The sequence below is a fragment of the Dermacentor albipictus genome, chromosome 1 (assembly GCF_038994185.2).
Source record: "Dermacentor albipictus isolate Rhodes 1998 colony chromosome 1, USDA_Dalb.pri_finalv2, whole genome shotgun sequence".
NCBI classification, from domain to species: domain Eukaryota; kingdom Metazoa; phylum Arthropoda; class Arachnida; order Ixodida; family Ixodidae; genus Dermacentor; species Dermacentor albipictus.
The window spans coordinates 490,007,980-490,035,167 of record NC_091821.1 but is presented as its reverse complement, the minus strand read 5'-3'; the positions used below and the strand labels follow the sequence as shown (position 1 = coordinate 490,035,167).

General features: G+C 46.5%; 1 protein-coding gene across 1 annotated transcript in view; it reads right to left on the bottom strand.

The window, feature by feature from the left end:
• LOC135912879 (endothelin-converting enzyme 2-like) overlaps positions 1 to 27,188 on the bottom strand; it is a 219,294-nt gene that overhangs the window by 70,925 nt on the left and 121,181 nt on the right. The window contains exons 17-21 of the mRNA XM_065445457.1: positions 19,846 to 20,080; positions 17,496 to 17,594; positions 9,506 to 9,583; positions 9,298 to 9,410; positions 108 to 166 (exon numbers count right to left, since the gene is read on the bottom strand). Of these exons, the coding sequence (XP_065301529.1) occupies positions 108 to 166; positions 9,298 to 9,410; positions 9,506 to 9,583; positions 17,496 to 17,594; positions 19,846 to 20,080 (584 nt within the window). The remainder of the gene's footprint in view (positions 1 to 107; positions 167 to 9,297; positions 9,411 to 9,505; positions 9,584 to 17,495; positions 17,595 to 19,845; positions 20,081 to 27,188) is intronic.

Here is a 27,188-nt window from a genome sequence, read left to right as displayed (position 1 = left end):
GAATGCAAAAATTTTGCGCTACGAAACAACGCGAGCAATACGAAATAAACGCCGGAGCTATTGATCGCGAGAATTCGTGCAGATCCTTTCATATGTGAAGCACTTACCAACGACATTTTTCTCTGGGTTGAAATGACAGTCGGTGTCAAACATTGACATACCCCTCCTGCAAAGAAGACATCAGAAACCCTTATTAATACCCAGAACAGTTGACATCCCGTTTCACAGCGTCGTAGGTTTCCCTAGAATGTTGTCTAGACTTACTGACCTAATGTATGCATGAAAACCACGCTACTTAATCCTCCAAGACTGAAACTAGGTCGGCTCAATATTTTACACGGAAATGCATCTTAACTTACGGTGCAAGAGCAGCATTTATTCTTGCCCTTGGTGTTGTGGCACTTGGCATATTAAAAAAGAAGTGGGTGGAAGGGCGGCAGAGTGATCGTTTTCCCCCCAAAGCAAGCGTGCGTTCATTGTGTTCGCCGTAAAATCTCTACACCTCGTTTCGTTCATAGCATGCAGGCAACACAAAGCAGGAAACGCATAGCAGGCGATTCCTCGCATTCGAAATCAAAGGATAGTGCGTCCCATACGAATTAATAATACAGCCTGTATGCAACTCGTTAAAATGTCTGACACTTTCATGTCACGAAATATGACCTCATGGCTACGCGGCAGGCGTCTTAGATCTGAACCTTTTCACAACCAAACGAGCGGAATGACAGTTCTGTGACCAGCGACTATATACAGGGCGCCTCTACTGCTCCCATCCAAAACACCATAGATCGCATAATCTAAGGACTAAGGTACGAAAGTAACAAATATTACGCAATTTTTTGGAACCTTGCGTGTTGTAGTTGTAATATAAGAGGGAGCGTTTTTGTAGAATCTGCCGTAGGTCCAACATAACGGCTTGCAAGACAAGCCCAGTGCGACCCCAATGGACGCGATACTTGCATAGCTGTTCCATGTTACGTATGAAGTACGAAACGGCGTGCATTTTGCATTTCCACCTTTTAGGCGTACCTCTAAGGCGCGTTATCCTGTAGCAAGCATGGGCGTTCCGCCTACGCGTACAGGCTGTTTCACATGGTGCGATTTTCGTCGAACCGGAAGTGCGCTTTTCGTCGCCTGCGACAAAAATCGCAGCCGCAGTGCCCCCCCCTCCCCGCCGTTTTCGGTTGCAACCGACCGGTTGGTTGCAATTTCAGGGTTCCTTTTGGGAAATGGTGTCTCTCTCAAAAAGTGCAATCGCCGGAGACGTCGATTGCCGAATTCGGTACGTACACGAAGGGAGAATAAACAAAATTGTGCTTCAGGTTCCATTTTCCCATTTATATGCGTTGTTCGCACGCTACGTTGCAAATGAAGTGTATTTTCACGTTTCCTGCGTATGCTGTATAAACACACGTTTCCGAGGTGTTAGTACTACGAAGCGTTCGATCCACACGAGATGAGCCAGGCTAGTGCTAAGGTTGAATTTCACAACGCAATTTCCATTCCACGTGTAGTAATTACGCACAGTCGCTGGCGGCTTACTTCAGGTGCAGACGTGGGGATTTCGGGTAAGTGCTTGTTGCTGTGTTTAGTGTAAGAATATGGCTAGAAGCAAGCACCGCTCATGAGCAGTCACGAGCAATATACACACGTCATTGCCTCAGATGCTGACGCTGAGCACGGAAGCGCGGCCATCTCGTTGATAACACGACGGCTTCGTTGCAGCCGAATTCCAAATACTGCACATGCGGTGAGGGTAGCTATCTGGGCTTGTTAATAGGTCATCTTGTAATATGTTGTAGTGCAAGCGAAATAACACGGATGTAGAAAGCACATGAGACAACACACAGCGCTGAACAACCAGCTGCGAATAGCTGTTGTTTCTGAACGCCGTGTTCCTTCGCACTGCACTTCAGAAACCAACGTTGCTCACTCCAAAACATATTTACACTTCAAAGCGTTTTTAAATTACAAAGCAACGTATTATTTGCTCCTGGCAAACACAGGTCAAGATAGGACAATGTACACGTTTCCTTCATTACATTAAAATAATTATGCGGCGTGCGCAACAAAACCTCGCAGCAAGGAACCCTGCGTGTCGCACCAGTCGCATTGTTAAAATCGCAATCATGATTGGCCCCTTTAAATATTGCATTGCGACGCATGCGACTGGACCGATTTTCGTCGCTCCAGTCGCAGTATGGGAAACTATGCTTAACCTAGCGAACGAGCGCAGCGAGGGATGAAAGCGAACGCGCCGCGCAGCAGGGGATGACAGACGCGAGGAGGAAAGCGCGAAGGAAGGTGCAGCGGAACAACGCTACCTAGACTGACTCAAGGCCGCGGGACCGCCTCTGCGACGTACGTAAGCCGGACGGGGCCAGTTCAGGCGGTAGTGTAGGAACGCTTCAGCACAAGTCCGCATAATTGTTGCACACTTTGGCTGACTTTTTTTTTTGGCAGAAATACATGGCATGCATTAGGCAGAATTATAAAATATAGAGAAAGATGTTTTCTACAGGCTGTTACGAACGGCCTGCAGATATACCGGCCTACAAAATTCTCCCAGCCCCCCGACCTGTGGAGGCTGGCGTTCTTCGCAGAAGCGACCGACGGAAAGGCGCCACTAGGTCTGCTGCGATGACTCGCTTTGAAGGGACGACCAGAGGGCAGTCCTCAACCTATCTGCGCCACCATGGCTGCGGCGACAACCTGCTTTGTGAAGACAAGAATGCGCCGCGTCAATCGGGGGACGACGCCGAGATGGCTAGACGCAGTCGGCGGAGCAAGTATTGTTAGTGCGTACGCCACCGCCTTCACGGTTCGGTTTGGAGCAGGGGATCTTCTGGAAGATATTTGGCGGTGCCATCTCACGCAGCTTAGAAGACGTCAGTGAATGGACAGACGCGGCGGCAATTGTCTGCGGCGTCAACTCTGGGACAAAGAGGCGCCTGCTCGCGTCAAGCACCGTGTCTGCGAGAACCCTCTCACCTTGGTGTGGTCAGGTCAACCTATGCGGAAGTCAGTCAGTCAGTCAGTCAGTTTTTATTTGCAGGAAAATCACATCATCCTGCGGGTGGCAGAGACTAAAGGCATGATTGCCTGACGAGGTCTCTGCCCCCGTAACAAAAGGAGCAGTCTGCAGCAGTACAGCAGAGAGCTGGTAACAAAAGAGAAGCGGTGTTACAAAGAGTACACGCATACAGCCTACATCATACATTCTATACAATATGGGTGTACTTAAACACTATGGACAGTTTATATATATTTTTTTAAAATCACATTGAAGATTCGCTCATATCACAAAAATACTTAAAAGGAAGTCAACAATTGGAACGGAAATTTACATTTGTCATTGTAACTTAACACTTTCAATCAAAAACAGAATCGACGGAAAACAAAATGAAGCGCAGTTCACGTTTGAACGTTTTTCTGGGTAGGCAGAAATCCAAAATAGAAGCACAGTTATTTAACATGTCTATTACCTGATATTCCAGATCTTGTTTTCCATAATTTGTTCTGACTTTTTTATTTCTGCGTTGGGGGTTACGGATATCATATTGCGCCAAGACAGGTGTGTAAATACTGTGGAGTTTCTGTTTATAAATTCGCTGTGCCAGTATCCATAAATAGACTTTATTTGCAGGTAAAACATCAAATCTAGGAAAAAGTGGTTGTGTCGGCAACAAACTAATAGGGCCGGTGTGGTTCACAAAAATCCGGAGGACACGTTTTTGGAGCAGCTGTAGCCTATCGTAGTTCCCTTTTGTCGTTGTCCCCCAGGCCAGAATGCCATACAGAAGTTTAGAATAGAACAGGGAGTAATATAGTGATTGCTTTAGCCAAAGGGGTAGAAGAGGAGCTATTTTTCTAATACAACCAACAGACTTCGCGAGTTCGGAGAGCAGATGATTGACATGGGGAGTCCAAGACAACTCTTCACTAAACCATACCCCAAGGAACTTTTGTACAGTTACTTGTTCTAAGTTATGTCCTCTGTACTGTAAGTTAATCATTTTTTTATGCTTATTGATTGGCTTAAATATCATGTACTTTGTTTTTACTGCATTCAACTGAAGTTTGTTTTGTTGCAACCATGCGGATAAATCATTTAAATACAGATTGGCCGATTGCTCAATGTCATGCAATGTTCTACCTGTAAAAAATAAACTAGTGTCATCTGCAAACATGGTTATTGTGGGTGTTCTTTGTAGATCCGTAATGTCATTAACATATAAGAGGAAAAGTAACGGGCCTAATATCGAACCTTGTGGGACACCTAGTTTAATGTCAAGCTGTTTTGAAGAACTACATTCTATTTTAACAAACTGACGCCGAAACGATAAGTAGCTCTTGATAAGGTCCAATGTGATACCTCGAATCCCATAGCAATCTAATTTTATAGCTAAGATTTCGTGGTCAACAGAATCAAAAGCTTTGCGCAGATCGAGAAATATGCCTAAGGTGAAGAGCTGATCTTCAATATTTCTGATTATTTGCTGCTTGACGGCAAGAAGAGCGTCCTGAGTTGTCTTGTTTTTCTGAAAACCATACTGTGAGGGTGATATTATATGATACTTAGTTAGATATTTTGACAGTCTGTTATTGATTGACAATTCGTAAATCTTTGAAAACACCGGTAGCACTGAGATTGGCCGGTAATTAGTAATATCGTCAATTCTACCTCCTTTGTGTATTGGAATTACTTTGGCCAGCTTTAATTTATCTGGGAAGACTCCAGTAGAAAATGCGAGACTAATGAGATAGGCTAGGACAGGGCTGATAATTAACGACACTCGCTTTACAGGTTCAACTTTAATTTCATCATACCCACTTGCGACATTATTTTTTAAGCATATTATAAGACCATTGATTTCTCTTTCGGTAACGGCATCCAAAACAAATGAATTTTCTCGACGAGAAGGCCAGTAGAGCCCGCTTTGTTGAATAGATGGCTGGGGTACGGCTGCATTAATGAAATACTCGTTAATTTCATCTGCTAGCGTCTTGCCTCCTACAGAGTCATTGATTACTATTTGGTCAGTCAAGTGAGTGCGTAAACCCTCCCCCTCAAAGGCGGGTCGGCTACGATGTCTTTCGACGCTCCGAATCGGTCGGCGGTGAACTGCCATTTTCCCTCACCTAGGAATCTAGGGAGGATAGCATGTTTTTAAGGAGCCGTTGGCGGCTCCTCAGGGCGCATTCCTCTTTCAGTCATGTTAGACTGATGAACTTTAACGTTCTGATGTAGATACTGTAAATAAACCCCATATTCCTCGTTCTCGATGAGAAAAAGTCTCTCCCTTCAACAACGTCCTCAGCGTGGATAAGTTGGACGACGGCATGGGCCAGCTGCCATCTATTTCATGCCCGACTCCAACCATAACAAGGCACCGGCGTTCTTTTAATTTATTCGTTAGAGTTTGTAGCTTTTTAGCTTTGTTGTCCAGGTCAGACACCTTGTCATTCGGTTGCCGGCAGAATTTTTTTAGGAGAATGTTTGTGCTGCACCACGACACATATTTCAGCACACGTCACTCGTGTGTTCCTTTTCACAGACGTCAGTCTGAAGGCTCCTCATCGCTGAGCAAATGGAGTGCCAGTTGCATGGCCACGTGGCGCTGGTTTTGGACCTTTAGCTCACGTAACTTTGCTGCTCATTCAACTCGGATATCTTCTTGGCCATGTAGCGGAGTAATGTACCGTCATGATGCTGCAATTGCGGGTTCGTCCCGATATTGAACGAATGGTCCTTGATTGTGGCACGATATTGACCGAATGGTCCTTGGTTGTGGCTTGACGATGCTCCAGCGACTGCCCATGTACTTGTATGCATGGGGCGATATTGTAAAAAGTATACAAGTGCACCATGAAGTCAACAGAGTGGCAGCAGCGTTCTTTTTTTTTTTGACTTCAGCTGCACCTGCTCGGTTTGCAGTTGAATGGCACGGAAGTTATCGTCTCCCCATGCTGCAGATATCTTGCTCAGAAGATAAACGACAGTCTCGCAGATGTCCATTTCTGAGTTTTCAGAACTTGAACTCACGGCACTCTCGAAGCCCTCGACTCTTTTTTTTTTATTGCGATGAAGGCTTGCCCTTAAGGCATAATTCTTGGAGCGTATATGTGTATTATATGTGTGCTGTGAGGCCTGTGTTGTGTATGAATTGAAGCCCTCGACTCCCTCAAACAACTCCAGCAGCCGTCATTTGCTGTTGACCGCCGACGGAATTAGCAATTTGGAGTCGAGGCGTTTCACTGGTGCTTTTGCGACATTTACTGTTAGAGTAAAATCCGGTATCATAATAACAGAGTATTTAATCCAAGGAACCTCATCATTAAAAATGTGAGCGAAAATTACGTGTTCATTGCATTCGATGACATGCCAAAATGTCAGGTGCTTGCCTGGAACGAAGTTTGTGAATTCTTTCAAATCACAAAGCTTGTCTGCTTCGGCCTCATTCTGGGCAGCGATAACTGACTCCGCAAGCAATTTCTCTAGGGCAGCGCAGTCTAAGCGCATTCGCTTGCTCTCTGGGTCCTCTCGCTTAGTCCTTTCTCTGGACAGGTGGCTCGGGCAATCGTGAAATACCGTTGGTACGGCATCAGGTCGAAGCCGTAAACGTGAGAGCAACGTTGTCACTGTGCGGCTGGTGGCTTCGTCAATATAGCTTGTTTCTCGAACGATGTCTTCGGCTTTAAAGTGACGCTCGCACACCTAAACTAGATAAATATATCCTAGCATTGGTGCGGTTACTTGACATCACGGGCTATGTATGACGCATTTAGCCTTTACGTGCCACAAAGGAGTTGTAAGCAAGGCTTGCAAACTAACGGTAGAAGCAACCTGTTGCGGAAATAATAAACATTAGAAATTTCTTACCCTGGAGTTAGCTGACACGACCAGGTTTTCATGTGGAATGGCACGTATCCACGCTTTCCTTACTTCGTCGGTTTTAGGGAACGAGAAGACATGCACCTTGGGGCCTGTCTTGTAATTGCCATTGCACCGCGGCACACAACACTTCCCAGGCATTTCGCAGTTTCTTCTAATTCTGCACAACCCTGTTCGGCACACATGCCACGCGATAAACACCGATGTCAGTCGCTGTTGCCGGTTCTCGCACACAAATAAAGATTCAAGCAAACGACCATGTTTTGCAGCGACCACGTGCGTTTGACGGCACCGCGGACGCGCGTTCAAGCATGCCACTCCTGCCGACCAAGGCCCCATGCCGATGACGTATGATCACGTGGCCACAGGAGCACCCCGGCCAGAAAGAATTTCCTCTAGGTGGCGTTGCGCGGAACCACGAGGAAGAAAGCGTTGGAGGGTATGGTGAAAGCGTGAGAATGAAAGCGTAGTGCGGGGACGATGGCTAAGAGATGGCGCCAGAGTAGTGCGCAGCGTCTGGGAGGTCTGTCGGCGGCGGTTGCCGTGAATCGCGCCCACGCGTTCCCCACGCACTGGTTCTCGCGTACTCGAGATTAGAGAGGCAGTCGGGTCACAGTTCACTACGTTTGCAACGTGTCGCACGACAGATTGTCCGCGCCAGCCAATATATCGCGAAATGAAAACACGTATACAGCTGCGCTCCAATTTCGAATAAAGGAGTATCGTAATCGTCGGTGAATATTTTTCCTTGCCACCCTAGCCGAACATCCGCCACAGAGGCGCCCGTTCCACTCGTTATGAATGAGTACTTGCTGGTATGGCTGCAAACCACAGGGAACCTGACCATCTGCAAAGCTTTCTCCATTTTCCTGTCGGTATAAAATGACAGGCATGCTCACTTGTAGCCTACACGAATAGTAGTACGATGAATACCTGGCATTCAGGTCCAACTGGTCTAGCACGAACAGCAGTGCATTACTTGAATGAAGCAGCACTGTGGAAACTAGGCTGATGTTCCACTAATCAAAAGGCTTATTCGACGTGTAAATGTATGTAGCCACTCATTAACTGGGAATGCGACGTGCTTTATAGGCAATACACAATTTTAAAAAATCTCCTCTAGCAGACAGCGTAACCGCAGCTCATGAGCTGGAATAATTGAAGTGGCGGGCATTTCTCATACGAGAAATTGAAATGAATAATGGAATAAATACGAAAAATTGACCAATTAACTTTTTTGAATAATTCCTTGCACGTAGAGCAAATTTTAAGTTCTAGCCTGTGAGTTCGCGAGGTATATCGACTTGGTGCGGCTTACAAGAAACACGCGGGGTTTCGATATATGCGCCGTCAAGCTTCTGGTAAAACTGCACTACTGTTCCACTGTCTTTTTTTACCAAACCCGGGTTTATGTATTGAAGCGCAAAAGTAAAGCTGCCGCCCATTTATTTGGTCGTACGCTTTGGGGATGAACATCTCGAAAGTGGCATCATTCGGAAAGTTCTTGCGGCTACAATTCGTAAAGTGCTGTATGTGCCGCAACATAAATAGTCAAAGTTATTTAGTGAATTTTGTTAATTAGTTGATTATCCATTTCGATTTATAGTGCAGCTATAGTCCACCTCGTCGACTTATACAGCTAAATGACTAAAACTAAACTATCTGCCATAGGTGGTTTCTAAATATTCTGTTTGGTCTCAAAAAAAAAAAAAACATAACACCCGGTATACGATGGACATTGATTGGAACATATAGCAGATAGGCCGATTGCGACATGATAGAGCGGACTAGTGTTGTGAACTGCGCATTGCAAGTGTCAGAAAACGCTACATGTAGGTCGCACAGCGCTTCATGAAATGTCCTAGGAGACTTCTACAAACAAAAGTTTTACATGCCGCTTTACTGATGAGAAAAGAAGGTCATCACGTAGGTCAACGTAACTGCGGATTTGTTTTTGCTCGGGCTTTTGAGCCTTTTATGCCCTTCAGCCATTAGCTGAACTGATATTTTATGGTGACGCAGGCAAATAGTAACAATATATTATTCCTTTACTGTCAATATGATACGAGTAAATAGTACTATGAATATTTGTCGACGGAACATGTACGCCGTGTGCCATAGCTCTCACAGCTCAGTAACATTGCAGGCGTGTATATATGAAACAAAATATATTGTAGCTGCAATTAGTTTTAAAGGTAGCGGGAATATTTAAAACCGTGCATGCGATCAAGTAATTCTTGCAAGAAATCCCAGACTCTGATTGCACGCGATCTCCGATATCCTGCAATTATTAACAGCAATAATAAAAAAATTAGACTCAGGAAGATAACCGAAAATGGGAACGTTATTTTTTCTTAGGTGGTTTTAATCTTAGAAGGCCAGTATGGACATTCGACAGGTACCTGCGATCGACAAGTGGGTGGTGCATTGGAGCAGCCCAGGAGTTGGCCACGAATGCGCTCACTTTAAGAAAATACTCCATCGGATTGCTTTTCCACTCCGCCACCTCGTTGATCTAATGTGGGAAAAAGAGTAAAAAATTCACGCTGCAACATCGTAAACAAAACGGCAATGACAGATTCTAGACATCTGGTGATGGCAGGCACCCACCTTGGTGGACATAGCATTGACGAGCGCCTTGGCTGTGTAACGTGTCGGAAAGAATGTGAGCACGACGACGCTCTGCGCCTGCGCAAGACGGTGTTGATTTGAGCAGCGTTATTTTCCCAAAGAAAAAAGTAGAAAAAATGGAAACACATTTTCTTGCGGCTTCATGAACACTTAAAGAAATATGTATGCAGCCTTTGAGAAATCAGGAGCAGCAGCGTGGCCAATGACCGTTTATGTCCCGTTATGGCAAATATGCGTGCCCTATTTTCTCGATCCTAGCGCGCACTTGTTTGGAAAGCCCATCTGATTTTCCGGTCCAGAAGTAAGAAAGTTGATGGTCGCATAGTAACGTCTGCTGTAGGGACAGTTGGTACATGACTAGAAGTGATTTTAGGCGCCAAATAAGACACCGACAGGTGCACTAGCGTGTGCCTGCCCGTGTATTATTTTGCGCCTAAAAGAATTTCTAGGCTAATACTCTTAATTGTAACTTGAACTCCTGCATTCGTACTTGAAAAATTGTGGATGTAATGCGCTTGATATTACTCTCATCGGTTTTTCATAAGAAAATTAGAGACAGTAATGGTGATCTGTTCTCACATCGAAAAAAAAGAATAGAAGCTCCTGTTGTGTCCGCGAGGGACATTACAGACAAGGCGTTGCTCTCACTGTCGGAGGCATCCTGATCACTCGTATAACTTCCCAGAGCATCCCATCTTTGGCACTGCCTGTACAAGCTGAGACACCACATTTCTTAAACGCCTTGAATATCCTCACATCTATGATACATTATAACTCGTCGAAATTGCGAAACGGGCGCAAAGCTAGAGCAGCTTCTACAGCTGCACAGACGTGTTGGCTAGATTACAATCCGGAATCTTTATTGCCCACGCCCACAGCTCCTGACTGTTGCAGCTTTTCTTTAGAACTCGAGTCCAACGTGCATGTCATTCTATTGCAAAAAAAAACACATTACCATAGAGTAATTGCATTAGGTGCAGCAGGGCAAGTAACGTCACGTCTTTCTAATCACGGCCCTAAAAACCAGCACGCTATGAAGCCAAGGAAAGCACAGGGTAATTAGCTCTGGTTGAAATTGAAATGAAAAAAGAAAACGAAGAAAATGAAAAATAAAGGTGTACATTAAGCTAACTTGTCGCTTGGGGGAGACTAACCCTTAAACTGTGCATTACACATGCGGTGCACAAAAAATCGACCATGACCATAAATCCATTCACTATTTTGGGTATTCATGTGTACTAGATCTAGCTCTGGCAGGTCATTAGCGTTGGAAGATCTAGCACTAGCCTGCGCCACTCAGGGCAGTAGCTGACGAATATGGATCATCCTTTTTTGTCCGATGGCGTCGCGTAACACGCGAACTTAGGGTATAGCAGGCACTTGGATATTATACCCTCGTATGGTATACATACAATGACAGCAATGCTGCCAGATTCGAGACCTTCGCTATAATTGAACGAGGAGAAGGGAAACAAAGGTGCTCGATTTCTGTTAATCGCGACCATAAAAGTCAACAGGGAATGCAGTTGTGGAGCGCGAAAGAAAGGACGACCGGCACCTAAACTAAACAGCTGATTACTAGAGCCTATGCCCCACTACTAACTTTATTTCCTGCATTTTTCCAGCTGCGGGCGTCGTAGTAGATGTGGTCGCTACAGGGTACCCGGCTAGAGTGCAATCGTGAAATGGACGCTATGCGGACGTTCTTGAGCTTGTAAGGAAAGGTAATTCTCTGGGGAATCCGTGCTCTGGAGATGCAGATGGGCGATTTGTGTGTCCACGTAGGCCGGCTTCACGCGGTCTTATGGCGTTTTTCACTGGTCGATTCGGAGTAGGATTTCTTGCTCCGCGGCAACGAATCCGAATTTCACTGGTCGATCTGGAGCGGGTTCGCGCGTTCCACTGGTCATTCCAGATCAACTCGCTCTGCGCGGGATCGCTCTCACTTGCTCCGCCGCGGAGGCACGGATTCGGGCGGAAATAGCTCGCGGTACTTTCGTCTTCAAGTGAAATCTGTACCCGGTTGGTACGCACACGATTGTGTTGCTTCGCAAAATGGCTGCATTCGGTGCTGCTGCAGAGCTCGCGTTCAGCGATGAGAGCTCGGGCGACAGCGATTACGAGGTGACGCAGGGGCTGTACGAAGCCTTCTATGCACGTTGTCCATGCACAATCCTTCCGGGCGCGACATGGAAATGACGGACTCTGCGAGTACCACGGTCAAATCATGCACTGGGGACGGTGAGTTTGGTTGCTGTGGAAACGTACAGAGCGGAAGTCGGGCATGGTTTCCGGAACGGGTTTGTGCGACGTGTACGCAGACTTCCTGTGTGATCCACCGCGCACATAAGAAAAATACGTCAGGCGGTCACGAGGTCCGGTCGTTCGAATATGTGCTGCTTGGCTAACCTAGGTTGGACGCGCTGGGTGTCGCAAAAGCTGTGGTGGAGGCGTCGAAGATAGGGTTGATGTTGAGGAGCTGTCTTTTCTGTGGTGAAAAGGTCGCCGGGAAGATGTAGAGGAGCGCCATTAATGAAATCGACCATAAAGCATCCAACGTCGCTGCGGTGGACCGCCAGAACGCAAGTTACCAACGCAAGTGGTCGGTCAAGTGCCCAAGATCACGCCATGATATAAGGGCTGTCTTCAGCTGCGGATGATGACGCTCGACCATCCCGTTAGCAGACGGATGGTAAACAGTACCTCACACCCAGAATGCGGGCAAGTGGTGCAAATTATGCACATAAAAATGCCAGCCACGGTAAGTCGTTAAAGGGATGGGCAGGCGAAACGTCAAACCCACGAAGAAACGAAAGCGCATGCGAGTGTTTCTGCGGTGATGTCGACAATAGGGAGCGCCTCCGGCCTATGTGTGAAACGGTGCACTATAGTCAACATTTAACGGTAGCCGCAACGCTTGTAGTTCAGGGTCGGCGTACGGCGCTTCCGGTAGTACGTGCCAGTCGACAGCAGAAGTGCAGCCGAAACCCGCAAGACTAGAGAGGACATCCGCTCCCTCTGCGGGTGCCACTCCGAGATGTATGCAAGATGCGGTACCTCTCACACGACGTACCTTGACGGGTTCGTGCTGAACACATAAGTCAGTCATCATGCGGAACTTGCGTCCTTCCAGTAAGTGGCGGAAGTTTTGAATGGTGGCGTAGATGGCCAACGGCTCGCGACCGAATACACTAGGGTGTCTAGGCAGATTGCAGTTTCCAAGAGAAATAAGCCAAGGGGTGCCATTCAGAGCCAATATACTGTTACAACACTGATCCAATGGTCCCACTGGAGGCAACTGCCATTGCTCTAGTCAATAGGTCGGTGATGGACCTTAGTAAGGCTGCGCAGTGTGAAATCAAATGTCATGAAAAATTGTGGACGCCAGAAGCTCGCGAAGCTGGCGAAGAATATTGTGCACCGAGAAATTCCTGACAGCCTCGATGTGGGATGGAAAGAGAAGGATCCCGAGTACCGAAACACGATGACCCACGAAATCTTGCTCGGACGCTTCAAAAGCGCATTTATGTGGGTTGACGTCGAAGCCGCACTATTGCAGACGCTGTAAAGATTCACGTGAGGGACACTCGTGGTATTCCGGAGTGGCGCTAGCGATTAGTATGTCATCGATGCAAGCGAATACTGCAGGTAAACTTTGTGTGACCTCAGCGGCAAAGCGCTGGAATGTTTGTCCGGCCTTGCGCAATCCAAAGGCATGCGCACAAACTCGAATATAGCGAAGGGTGTCGTGATGGCAGTTTTGGTAATGTCGTTGGGTTCAACTGGTCTGTGGCGGTATGCCCTAACCAGATCCACTTTGCTGAAGATGGTGCACCTGTCCATATTAGTTGTGAGATCTTGAATGTGGGGTAGTGGGTAGCTTTCATGTACAACTTGAGCATTTAGAGCACGGTAGTCTTCACATGGACGCCAATCATTCGTATCCTTCTACCATAGAGTTTCATACAATAATTGCTAGAGGGAACTCTGGCGCTAGCGTCTACGGGAGATGCAATGGGAGCAGTTGTACCAGCATGGAAATTATGGGAAGTACGTGGATTTACTTAAACTTCGTCATTGTTTTTTCAAACGGCTTTGTGACTTTGTAAGCTCGTCATTTTCAACAATGTACTGCGCAATCAATATTATCGAGAAGTTATTGAAATTGCCGACGGTAGCATTCGAACACAAGGCCTCTAGCACGGAAGCCTGATATGAAAACCATAAAGCCACGGACGCTTGCATCGACAGGCCATGTGAAACGCCATTCTGAATTTATCGCAGGCATGCCAGTGCCTTGAGACGCTTGGCTCGTTTCGATTTGGCCACCCCGACAAGCTCAGTCGTTGCAATTAGTAGCGATTGTGCGTGTTCGCAGCGTATTCTGCGATTGAAGGATATAGATTGCTCTGCAATTTACGACAATGAAGTCTTATAAAGTGTAATACACAAAGCCACAAGAACCACTGAACCCACTAGCACGAAGATCTGACAAGTCCATGTAATTCCCATCATTCTTATGGTGCTTCAACTGCTGCAGTGCCAGAGTTCCCTCTAGTATATTGTAGGAAACTCTATGCCTTCTACCGTAACAAATGCAGCGGCGGAGCCCAAGCACTAGATGAAGGACGAATAATACCGAGTTGCAGCATATGTTCAAACTCCCGTTTAGCAACGGCGAGAGGCTTGCCGAACATGCGGTGAGGACGGGAGGAAACTGGGGACCACATGTGATCATTGTGGTGAGTAACCACGTGGTTAGGAGGCTTGTTCAAATCGGAAGATCTTCTGACCTCGGGGAACACGACCAAAATTATCTGATAAGGACTTTATGGCACAAGTGTGTGAACGCCTGTTGGGCAATCGACTCCCAATAGAAGTCCAACGGTCCACAGACGAGAAGTGCCATCGATGAGCCGTTGGTTCCCCAACCTGAATTGAAGGCTGTCAACGGACAGGAAATCAGAACCGATGATGGGATGGACGACGTCAGAGATGACGAAAATCCAGCATAACGTGCGGCGTAACCCGAGGACAAGAGCAAGGGAACGAAGCCCGCATGTTGGTATGGTAAAGGAGTTAGTAGCGCGGAGGGGCTGTCCGCGAAGCTTCGAATGGCGATCGTTACTAGATGGGGCAGTGCGCTAACCTACTTGCCCGTGTCGATAAGGAAGCATATAGCTGCAATCTTGTCTGTGATTGTGAGCAGGTGGCCAGGTCGAGAGAGAAGGTCACATGCAGCCGTCAGTGATTCCTCCTCTCGTTTCCCAGCAAGGTACAAGGTGGCGCGCAATTTCTGGCACGGTGTGCAAAACGTAGTTGATATGAGCAGGTTCGCTGGAATGACGGGTCCTTGTCAACGGGCCGCAAGAAGAGGACGAAGCACTCCGACTAGAAGAGCGCTGGTGTCATCTGGGTTCGCAAAGTGAAAAAAAATTTAAATTATGGGGTTTTACGTGCCGAAACCACTTTCTGATTATGAGGCACGCCTTAGTGGAGGACTCCAGAAAATTTGACCACCCGGGGTTCTTTAACGTGCACCTAGAGCTAAGTACACGGGTGTTTTCGCATTTCGCCCCCATCGAAATGCGGCCGCCGTGGCCGGGATTCCATCCCGCGACCTCAAGCAATGGTAGCCGTACGGTCACCAATGTGCCCTTCGAGCTGGGTGACAGCTGAGGGCTCAGGCGTAGGAGTTACGACAGAAACCGAAAGAGCGGAAGTGCCTTGGACCTTATGGGCAAACTCAGCAACTACCGGTGCTGCGAACAACAACCAATGATGACCTTGGAATCAGCGCAGCCAAGATGCTCTATGTGTCAGCCATGCGCGTTCCAAGCCAGTTTTTCGGTATTCGGCAAAGGCACTCCGCCAGCGGCTTCGCAGCACTTAGAGAGGCCACATTTCTGGCTCGACTAGCTTCGACCTACATCCCCACGTATCGCACGCGGGCAGCCTGTGTTTAGTTTCCCGACAATGGACCCAATAACGCACGACTTTCTGCGGCGCGACTCTGTCAAGGCACCATTGACTCCTTCCTAACCAGAACCCTTTCCTGTGGTTTCTAGTTCAGAGAAAACCTTGAAGAGTGACGTTTGCGGCAAAGAAGAGACAGTATCATGTGACCGCGTGGAACGAGTCTGTCTTGAACATTTCCTCTTCATTCCTTCCGCCATTCACACCTAAGCCTCCGGCATTCCAGGTGGGAGGGGGGAGGCGTGTTGGGAGCCCTTGTAGCGACCATCCGTCACCTCGCCTTGCCTCGCTGTGGGGGTCATAACCCCATGCTCCTTCTTGGAACTGAGGTGTCTGCTCGACTGGGTCGCCACCACTGCCACTCGGCAAACCTTGCTTTTATTGTTGAATAAAGCCAGTCGACTCTACGTTCTCAACCTGTGAAGGCGCGTATTCCTTGCCTCTGCTAAACCGAGCTCTCAACAAGCTGATCACTAGAGCGTACGCCCTACTACAGTCTATTTCCTTCGTTGTTCGAGCTGTGGACGCCACCTGTCGTCGTAGCAAATGCGAGCGTTATTCAGTCAAGGAAGGCATACATCTAATTAGCTGTGATTGAATAGGTTGTGGTTGCGGGGTTGAATTTGTTGTTTCGTAGCACTTATTGGCAGTACCATAATATTTGTCAGGCGCAAGGAACAGCAGACGCGCGAGATAGCTGAGGCTGTTCCCATCCATAAGCATGCGTACGAATGCGTGGGTTAGCCCTCCATTACTCTAACGGCGGATTAGAACTGAACATTGAAATCAGGTTCAATCACGCGTCATTTGCGCGGTGCTGTTGTACACGGTGTTGGTCTTGGTTTTAGTTTTCCTGTGATAGTGCTTCCGCGTTGAGTGTATTGTCCACGTGTTGGCATTAAAGCTTCAATTGATAGACAGCGCCTGTGATCGTCTATTCTTTTTTGTGCATGTCTAGTTGTTGCGCTGACAGATTATGAAGCAAATAAAGCCAGCTGGCGTAAGTGCATTTTTTATTCAAAAAGCCAACATGTTGGATTCACCATTCTCCTGTTGTCAATGTCGTCTTATACTTTCCACCTCTTCTACTAAAGTGTGGCTTCACTTTAAAACTAGGTCCACAATATCAGAAATAATCCCGATCCTTTTGCCGAATTCCAAGTTCTTGTTGCGACTTAGAACTCTATGTGGTGTGGGGGTTCCACTCTACGTGCGGCTAGGGCTGAACGCGAGCTCCGGATCTAGCCCCACGCAGTGGCTTTGTGGAACTCCCAACCCGTAGCGCGGGAATCGCGGCTACGTCGGGTTCGAACGAATAAGGCAACCAGCGGCGTTAACTGTAATAACGTTTATTGCTACCAGCAATAAAGGACACTGGAAGAGGGACGTCCTCTCTGTAATAGTAATAAAGAGGCTGGCCTCGTTGCCCGGGATAGTCAGGCAAACGAGGTCACTCACCGGTTGCGGCAGGTACTCCTGTCCGGCAGGTTAGGGGTCCGGCGTCAGAGAGAGAGGGGCTCCCCTGGTCGCGCTGTTTTGTACCTTTTTACCTGGGCGAGGGGAATGTCCTCCTCGCCCGTCAGCTAGCTGCCCGCGAGTCGGGGAGGAAGGGTGCACATGCGTCGCAAGAGCGAGGGAGAGTCGGGAGAGGGCGTAGTGCAGCTCTCCCGTGTCTATGCCGGCTCTCGACGGGACGACGCGGGGGAAGATGGGCGCGTGTGCTCCTGACAGTGGACACTTCCGCCCTTCCGCCCCTACATATCAACGTATCCATCGGTTATTGGCTTTCAGGTACGACATCACTGCTTGAAACAACCGCACCTTCTGTGTTGTTGCACCCCTATAGGAGGGCGAAGAATGATCATGAAGAAGGATGCGCGTGCAAAGCAGGCCAGCGTTTCTTTTGAAAATCTTCATCGCGTTTTGATGCACCGCGATCTGTCGTGTACTATGTGGCTCACATATGCTGTAAAGCAACAATATCCTTGCGAACCTTTCGGGTGAGCACATGCCTGGTCCAGTTGTCAACATGTTCGATGGCCATGACCTCGTCAATGAAGGCAGACTGCATCTCTTCGGCCATTATGTCCGCCTGGAATCGCAGAAGAACATTGGCATATCTCAATCAAGAAAGAGCGACAGCGACTGAAAACGAAGACCACATTTTAGGGAGCACGTTTAGGCCGCAGCAATGATACAAAAGCATTAGCTACAGAAATTCTGAGGATTCTCTACTAAATCGTAAGCAATTACTCGACTCGGCTGTGACTTCGTTTTGGCTTAGTTTTGCTTACTAGCCTTTCCTAGCGGAAGAATGCTTGTCCTTTCGTGGACAATTCAAAGCTTTTTTCGCCGCATCCAACCCCTTCAATGCAAGCGTGCCGATTGCGTCGGAACGCCGCGCACGAGCGCGTCCTGATGGAGGAGAGCAGTCGAACGCGAACGCCAGCTGCCACAGCAGCGCGTGAGGCCTTGCGTGAGGGGCGAGTGCATCGCTGTCGCTCACGCAAGCCTTGCACTCGCGCGCATTCCTTGTCCGCACAATCCCTCGCCTGCGATTTGACTACGCCCCGGTATGGCCTAAAGAAAGCGTGCTAAGCGTCTCAACGCGCTCGCTTACCAGCGAGGTGTTCATTACTGGAAGAATGCTCAGAAACACTCAATTGAATATTGGGACACCCCAAACTTTGGCCGAGCCACAAGTGTAACTTGGCCTACTCCCAAATTTAAGGTGGCCCATCCCCAAACATCTTGTTGGCCCAAAACCAAATTTAGGTTGGCCTAGCCCCAAATTTAGGTTGTCCCACCGCCAAATTTCAAGTTAGCCTACCCCGAAATGTAACTTGACCTGCCCCCAGTTTTCAAGTTGGCCCACCCCTGAATTTTCGCGCCAATGCTCGAGCGTTCTTCATTGTCTTCTTCTACAGCCGGCTGGCACTATCTCGAAAGCGAGCGTATTACGCGAACGAAGGACGGACGGAAAGTTTTTCCGTTCGGCAAACATAGAAATGCTTACGAATTTAAGTAGTTCCTGTTAAATGACTTGTAAAGTGCGCACGAAAGGGTTAATTGTCAAAGCTCTGCGTTCATATTTTATTAAGGAGTGTATTTTCTAATTTTCCATTTAAACGGTGCAATGTTCAAATACTCAAGAATACGAACCCTTTAACACACAACTAATTTTCCCCCGGTAGCGCATTCCTGTTGTAAAAAAGTGTTTTCTTTTTCTTTCTAAAGTGCAACTGAGAATAAGTGTTTTGCTTACACCGAAACAGAAACACTGAAATTTAATTGGCGTGCATTGAATAATTAGTGATTGTCGCTGGGGTGAAGGCACCACTGGAAATGCATCACTGGAAATTGTAAAGCATAGTATAAAACTTGTGAAAGAAGGGTAATTTGGTAGGATGGGGGTTCTTGGGGATGCGAGTGTTGGCCGCTAATTCCATGCGAAGCCAGTGCTGCTACCGCTACAAGCCAACGGTGATCATACACTGAGGTTACAAGTTCAAACACGCCCGAGTATTTTATGTGGGTGCATTTCTCCCTGTATGGATTTGAGTGAGCATTCAAAGTAGTCATTGGCGGCGCGCGAGAAAACGTTTGCGACAAATGTGAGCTGTGCCGAGCACTTTTGAAAGTTGCAAACCAGGGAATCACATTGTAAAAGACAGCCGTTAGCATTGTAAATACTTGTAGTTGTTGCACACATGATGCGATTCATGCATGGCTGCGCTCTTTCTTCTAGCGATTAACAAAACAGGCAGTACAAGTGCACTGCATATCTTGCAGCAGGGTTTGGGATTGTAGTGGAGACAGATGCTGCGAATAAGTGGATGCGATTATAGATATCGCTTTTAGCTGCGCATTTCATGTAATCGTTATATGCCTATCGCTGTCAGTGGTTTGTCAGATTTGAAGCGACTCGCGATCCGCATCAGGGGGAAGCATAGCACACGAAGTGCGAACTCGTATCATGTTGCGTAGCGTTAAGGACACGGACAAGATTTTTGATCAACCTAATATATTAAGAGCAACACTTGATAGTTTGAACTGTTTTCCTGCAGATACCGCTCACTACTGAAGGTGTTCTGGAAAACGCGGTCGCTGTCGGTTCAATACATCGTAGGTAACGCAGAAGCCGTATTGTGTAAAGATTATTTTCATGTTCATTATTTTTGTGCTTTCTTTCACTTGCTTGTCTGACGCTAGTTCTTTGTTATTGCCAGTATCGGCCACTCACTTGGCCGGCTTTCAAACATAATTAGGATCGAAGGAAAAGAACCCGCACATTAGGCCCCAAGTTTCAGCACTTTCTGAGAAGATTATCAATAATTACGTGCCATGAGTTCGGTGAAGAGAGGCGTGCTGTTGGCGGCCGTTTCGAAAGCAGCAATCATGAAGCTCGGCAGTACTCGGTCGACGAGGCGCAAGCAGAGACGCCATTTGGGCACTGGATGGGGACGCATGTGACCCGTAAGGACTAACATGGCCGCGTCCCAAAAGAAGTCCTTCTCATCCAGAAACGGTGAAAGGTAGATGGTCGTGTGGAAGGCCAAATACGTGAGCACGTCGCCTCTGTGCATGGATGGGGCAAATGGACATTGAATATACTTACAACTTGCTTTAGCGACACATTCATTTGTCGCCTTCAACACTATTGTACTCGATCGACCACACAACATCTATTAATCCTCGTGTACCGTTTTCCACGCCCGGAAAGACAAATAAACTTCTTAGCTATCTGATTTAAGATGATACATTATTCAACCATTATGTATCTTTCTTCTGTATTCTCCTGTATCACGTAATTCATTTTGACGATAACTGCGTCCTCGTTTATAGTCTCATCCTCATCATCACAGCTGCTGCAGCAGTGAATTTTATGTGTACTGCAGGACGAAGGCTTCTCCCAGCAATCTCCAATTGCGCAAGCGGATTCCCCATTGCGCTTGCAAATTTTCCAATTTCCTCACCTCGCCTAATTTTCTGGCATCCCCGATTGCGCGTATCTTCCCTTCGCATCCATCCTGTAACTCTAATGGAATATCGGTTATCTGCCCTACGCATTACATGGCCTGCACAGCTCCATATTTTTCTGTTAACGTCAACTATAATATAGATATGGGCTATCCCCATTTGCTCTCTGAACCACACCGCTCTATTCCTGCCTCTTAGCGTTATGCTTAAGATTTATCGGTCCATCACTTTTTCCGCGGTCCCTAACTTCTCCTGGAGTTTCTCCGTTAACCTCCAAGTTTCTGCACCATATGTTAGCATCGGCAGAATGCAATGATTGAACGCTTTTCTTTTCAATGACAGTGGTAAGCTCCAAGTCAGGATTTGGTAATAGCTGCCGTATTCGGTCCGACGCATCTCCGTTCATCTATAGATTTCTTAATCTTATCAGGGTCCCCTGTGAGTAATTGGCCGAGATAAACGTACTCCTGCTCCGACTTTAGATGCTGACAGGCGATCACGAATTCTTGTTTCCTTGATAGCCTATTGAACATTTTCTTTATCTTCTACATATTAGTCTTCAACCCTACTCTCTGACTGTCAGGGTTATGGTCCTCAATAATTTGTGGATATTCATCCCCAGTGTTGCTGAAAAGGACGATATCATCAGCAAACCCAAGGATGTTGTGATTTTTGCCGTCGATGCTCACTCTTAAGACACTCTTTCTAAGTGCCAGTACGAAGCTGGGCTTGTCTAACCCATTATGACGTTCCGGTGAGTGCCCTCCTTGGCTACTAGTGATCTAGAGACTGTTTGTCCGGTGGTCAAACATAGATTTTTAATAGGGAAGCTTTTAGTCGCTTCTTGCGGCATCCGTCGCGAAAGGGCGACTTTTATTTCTTTCAGTCGCCAAGCTCTAATTATGATTTGCTCCTGTATGAAGGCAGGTACACTGATGACAGTTACTTTAGTGCTTTAGAAACATTCGGTGACTGTGATATCACCGCCTACTGTGAGAATTCGAATATGATGCGGCAATGGGCGAAATTCGATGGATGGACCTATCATACCGAAGCAACCTTCTAATCCACCCCAGCCAATCTTGAACTTCGGCTTTGCGCATTTTCAAGTATTTCTCAATAAATGTTTGCTCCAAAGTGTACCTGCATTCTAAGGGCAGCGACTGAAGCAACTCCTATCACCTCTGACAATTCTAGTGAACGTACGTTGCTCTTGCTGTGTCGTATTTTAAGACACAAGCTGGTATTTACTACTCTTATAATCATAATCCCGAAAAATTCCCATACAGACATGCAATTGTCTTTAATTGAAGCTTTCTGAACACTGTTTTTGAATTTCTGCCCGCAACCCCCCCCCCCCCCTCTAGAGGGATTACCTTAAATAATTTTAGGCATTCTTGTGCTTGTATATGTTTTCTTGCAGCCGTTTGTCTTTCAAGCTTAGAGCCCTATCGTATACATAAATAAATAAATAAATAAATAAGTAAATGAATAGTAATATTCATTATTTGGCTAATTTCGGCGAAACACGAGCGGTTGCTGACATTTAGTGCTGATATTGTTACCCCAAAACGTAATAAGAGAAAAGGAGCGAGTACTAAATGGTCCTCCATAAAGAAAGCGCCAAAATCTCGATAAACAAAGGCGTCAGACAGGGACATACGATCTCTCCAATGCTATTCACAGCGTGTTTACTGGAGCTATTCAGAGACCTGGATTGGGAAGAATTGGGGATAAGAGTTCATGGAGAATGCCTTAGTAACTTGCAATTCGCTGATGATATTGCCTTGCTTAGTAACTTAGGGGACCAAATGCAATGCATGCTCACTGACCTGGAGGGGCAAGGCAGAAGGGTGGGTCTAAAAAATAATCTGCAGAAAACTAAAATAATGTTTAACAGTCTCGGAAGAGAACAGCAGTTTACGATAGGTAGCGAGGCACTGGAAGTGGTAAGGGATACATCTACTTAGGGCAGGTAGTGACTGCGGATCCGGATCACGAGACTGAAATAGTCAGAGGAATAAGAACGGGCTGGGGTGCGTTTGGCAGGCATTCTCATATCATGAACAGCAGGTTGCCATTATCCCTCAAAGCAAAAGTGTATAACAGCTGTGTCTTACCAGTACTCACGTACGGGCAGAAGCCTGGAGGCTTACGAAAAGGCTTCTACTTAAATTGAGGATGACGCAACGAGCTATGGAAAGAAGAATGATGGGTGTAACGTTAAGGGATAGGAAAAGGGTATATTGGGTGAGGACACAAATGCGAGTTAATGACATCTTAGTTTAAATCAAGAAAAAGAAATGGGTATGGGCAGGACATGTAATGAGGAGGGAAGATAACCGATGGTCATTAAGGGTTACGGACTGGATTCCAAGGGAAGGGAAGCGTAGCAGGGGGCGGCAGAAGGTAGGTGGGCGGATGAGAATAAGAAGTTTGCAGAGCCAACACGGTCAGAATTATAACATTACCGGGGTAGCTGAAGAAGTATCGGAGAGGCCTTTGCCCTGCAGTGGGTGCAACCAGGCTGAAGATGATGATGACTAAATGGTGAAACGTCTGATTTAGTTGAAGGCCAATGCTAGTTACATCGCGGCGAAGCAATGGGTTAAATTGAATTGAATTTATTACAGTAGTGTATAACGCGTATAGCAGGCTAGCGATGTATCCAACGTAGATGGCAAAATGAGAAAAGAGCAATTCAGAACAGCCTGTCTGCATTATTAAAGAAAGTACATGAAAAAAGAGCAATCAGAAGTTAAACAGTATAACATAAATATAAGATACATTAAAACAATTTTTCAGTAGTAGGTAACACATAAACGATATAAAACATAAGTAAACAGCACTTATAAAATCTATACAACGCAACCCCTCTTTATAACAATACACATATATGTCTGAAAAGTGCCTGTGTCTTTACAATACAATTATGCAGATCTAATGTGCATACCATTCAAAGCACATGTCACGCTCCTAGAAATGTTCATTATGAATGTGCACAATATTTTGACGCCGTTAAAATATATTTTTTATTTGAGTATGTATTGCTTAAATACCACAGAATAGGTAAAGAAATATTATTTCGCACCTTGACTATGTGTAATTTCTTTCTCTGCTGACCGTAAAACATATCTGAAAATGGCAGCAGAAATTTACCGTGACAGGGAACGCAAGCTTATCCTGTGTGTTACAGATAGCGTACATTGAAACACACTTTTATTTATGAATGTTTTGCCATTACCAGCGCCAAACGGTAATACCGTAAAGCAGATATTGGCATGATGTTGGTTTCAAACACAGTTTGGATGTGTTCTGTGGTCGCTCTAAATTATTAAACCTCAAAGCTCCCTTTTGTAGTACTATCAGCGGTTTAAAGTACACTATGTAAATGTAACTCCGGGTTTACGCACAATACGTGAAGTGCAACTGAAGTACATTGGCTTTATTGCTTTGAGCACAAAGAATTTCCGAGGTATTAATAGGACAAGACATCTGTAATGTAACTTTTTACAAAGGCTATCCAAATGTGACTGCCAGAACTAAACGCTGAAACGTGTGAGTTTGATAACTGGTTCCTCCTCATCTCTACCAGTTCTTATTTTGCAATCTGGTTCAGCTTCAAAGTATATGTGGAGACTTGAACACGACATATATTGGTTTCAACGCGTTCAGTGAGAGTTGATTAGCTAGGAAGCAACTACAGAGCTATATTATTTCGTTGTTTAGTGCAGTAACAATATTATTTAATGAATAAGACGTTAGTACATTGATTGTATCGTCAGCGTACATGATTGCATTCGTTGACTGTAGGCACAACTGAATATCGTTAATACAGAGCAAAAATACAATAGGCCAAAGCACTGAGCCCTGTTGTAAACCCATGCACAGAAGCAGTAATCACGAGTTCTGTCCTTCGATTGAGAGAAATTGGGAGCTATCAGTCAAGTTGCTGCCGAAAAAAAAAAAAAAAACTTGGAGAACGCTTAAGCCTCGCCTCTAGGGTGGAACGTAATAGCATTCAAAGATCCCCGACTGCATGTCACGCTTCCGGCAACTGCCGCTTATGCAACTGCAAATGTTTCCCTGGAAACGCTGACGGCGAACGCTATGCACGAAAGAGAGCTTTCTGGTTCGTTCTACTTCTTGTTTTTTTTTTCGTTTTTAACGCGATAGCGTTAAGGACCCCGTGTCGAAGAAAAGCCGTTGTCGGCGTCACTGTCGGTTTGCAAAAATAACTCCGCACCACGCAGGCATTCTGCGCAGCGCAGAGGCGTTACTGAACAGACGAAATTTCTCGAAGTGAAATGCATCGGAAAATTCGTAAAGTCCGACTTGCACACAACCTACAGACATGATAGCGTCAGACTGTAATTTGAATTACGGAGGAAATAATTTGGATATACGAGGAAACATAATTTTGTTACGCTGAAAATCAAGCGCAAGCTCCTTTTTTCCTTCCTTGCGGGGGTATGAGGCATTATTGAATCACTGCTTGTAGCCTCTGCCTTAGGAGGGTATGAGCCATTCCTGTGTCCTGCATTGCCGCCGGGATCGGCCGACTACTGATTTCTATGGGGCCCCGTGTCGCAGAATATAGGGTGCCGGTGTCAACGGGCCCCGACAAAGCCATCGCGTTCCGCTCTTCACAGTCCGACGCAGCGTTGACGATCGTGCACGCTTGGCACGGCGACACCCCGCTAGCGAAATCGCAGCACTTGACACTCCGTCGTCTATCGGCGTGCTTCGGATGCAGCCGGCACGAAATGCAACACGCTGCGCCGGCCTCGTGATCCAGAATGCACCGCTTCCGGGTCTCTCTGCTGGTGGCGGTGCCCCCCTGCGCATTGCAGCGAGCTGGCTGTCATCGTCCCGGTGTCGGACAAAATGCGCGTGCGTCTGGGGGACGGCAGGCTGTGGACGACGTCGCTTTTCGCGCCACCATGACGCGGTGCCAACCTCCACCGCCGCTGGCTCACGCGCACGCTGCGTCGGACTAGAAAGTGGCCTTTAAGGTGGTAGGCTGCTCAAAATCTGTTTTTCTTTAAATCGGAAGTCAGTATATAAACATTTTTCCTCAATAAGCATCCCTTGATTTATTGTACTATCTAAAGTGCAAGAAAATTGCTGATTTTATTTTTTGACAGATATTTTTTTTTCATAAAATGTGATAAAGGTGCTAGTCGCGGCAGCAGTGGACGTAATTAAAGAATTGTTGAATTAAGTAAAGCTTTGGCATTTATGTCTCTGAGTAGGGGACGTGTGCAATGAACTAGGATGAATGTAATGTGATAAATACTTTAAAAATGTTATGTTCGAAAAACTAAGCAAAGCCAGAAAGAACGCCAATTTTCAGAAGATGTACTCGCAAAATAAGCTGTAAATGCAAAAATATTGCATCAACTGTCTTTGTCCTAGTCCATTGCACAAATCTGTTTGTGAGAATGAGTGTGAAAGATTTCATACCAAATTATCGTTAAAACATAATTATCAGAGCTTACGTAAAGTTAGGTGGAGCAAAATCTTGTTTTGAGAAACACGTGAACAAATCTTCTGACCATGGGCGCTATAACGTAAAACTATTCCAAACTTTTCTATTCCAATTCTGCTATCAGCCCTCCACGATTGGTCAAAAACTTTTTTCCACCAAGCCCACTTCACCTGTCTGTCACGCGACGTCATGAAAACCGCGATACCTCCCCATCTGATATGTGTACAAACTGATTATGCATGATTTGACAGAAAAAAGAAAAACAGTTATTTCTGATTAGACCTCTTTTCGCCATTAGCTCTCGGCTATTGCTAAAAAGTTTTCGGGCTGCACCCACTTCACCTGCGTTTAACGCGACGTCACAAAACCGCACAAACTCACTGCGTCAAAGTGACGTGTACGCGATAAAGATGCATAAATATGCCGAACAAAACCGATTTTTCTTCGGGATAGCCGCAGGCTGCCCCGTTCCGAAAGGAATAAAATATGGCTGCCGCCGATCGCTGAGACGCTGGCTACTCGCATCTGCCGGAGAACATGGGTGTATTTGCGTATAATAAAGCTTCTTGCCTGCCCGTGTAACGTTTTTGAGCCATTTCGGCACGTTTACAACCTCATTCTGCCAACTCTTCTTTGCTGAGGGTCAGTTTTAGCGTCATTCTTAAGCTTCCGTTGCATGCCGCCGTGATTTTCGACCAGCCACCACAAGCTAAGTAAGGGAAAGCCGACCAATCGCAGACGCCGGCACCAGCCTCTTCATCCGGTTATCGATTTTCAGTGCACTGGCACTGCCCCAGTGAATCCCTCTTCAGTTGAGCGTTCTCCTCGCCTCTTGTCAGTGAGTGAGTGACGAAACTTTGTTCTGAACGCCTGCAGAACGGTTAGCCTTCCCCTGTTAGGGAGGCGTTACCGTGACACGGCCATCAATTAGATACGACAAGCCGCTCAGTGTAGGCAATGTTATTCGTTTTTCAAGCAAACAAAAGTGACCTCTTATGAACGAGAAGAGCGTTTGATTGGTCTGTTCAGACAACCCTGCGGGTGACCGCCCGGTGCTTGCGTCGGTGGTTGCGCAAATTTGACATCAGGAGATTGGAACAGAAACATATTGGAATAGTTTTACGTTATACGGCCCCATGTTTAAGATGCGAAAACCTACATAGAGGTCTAAAATGCAATAGCTGCCTGGCCGGGACTTCAATGAGATGCTCTAGA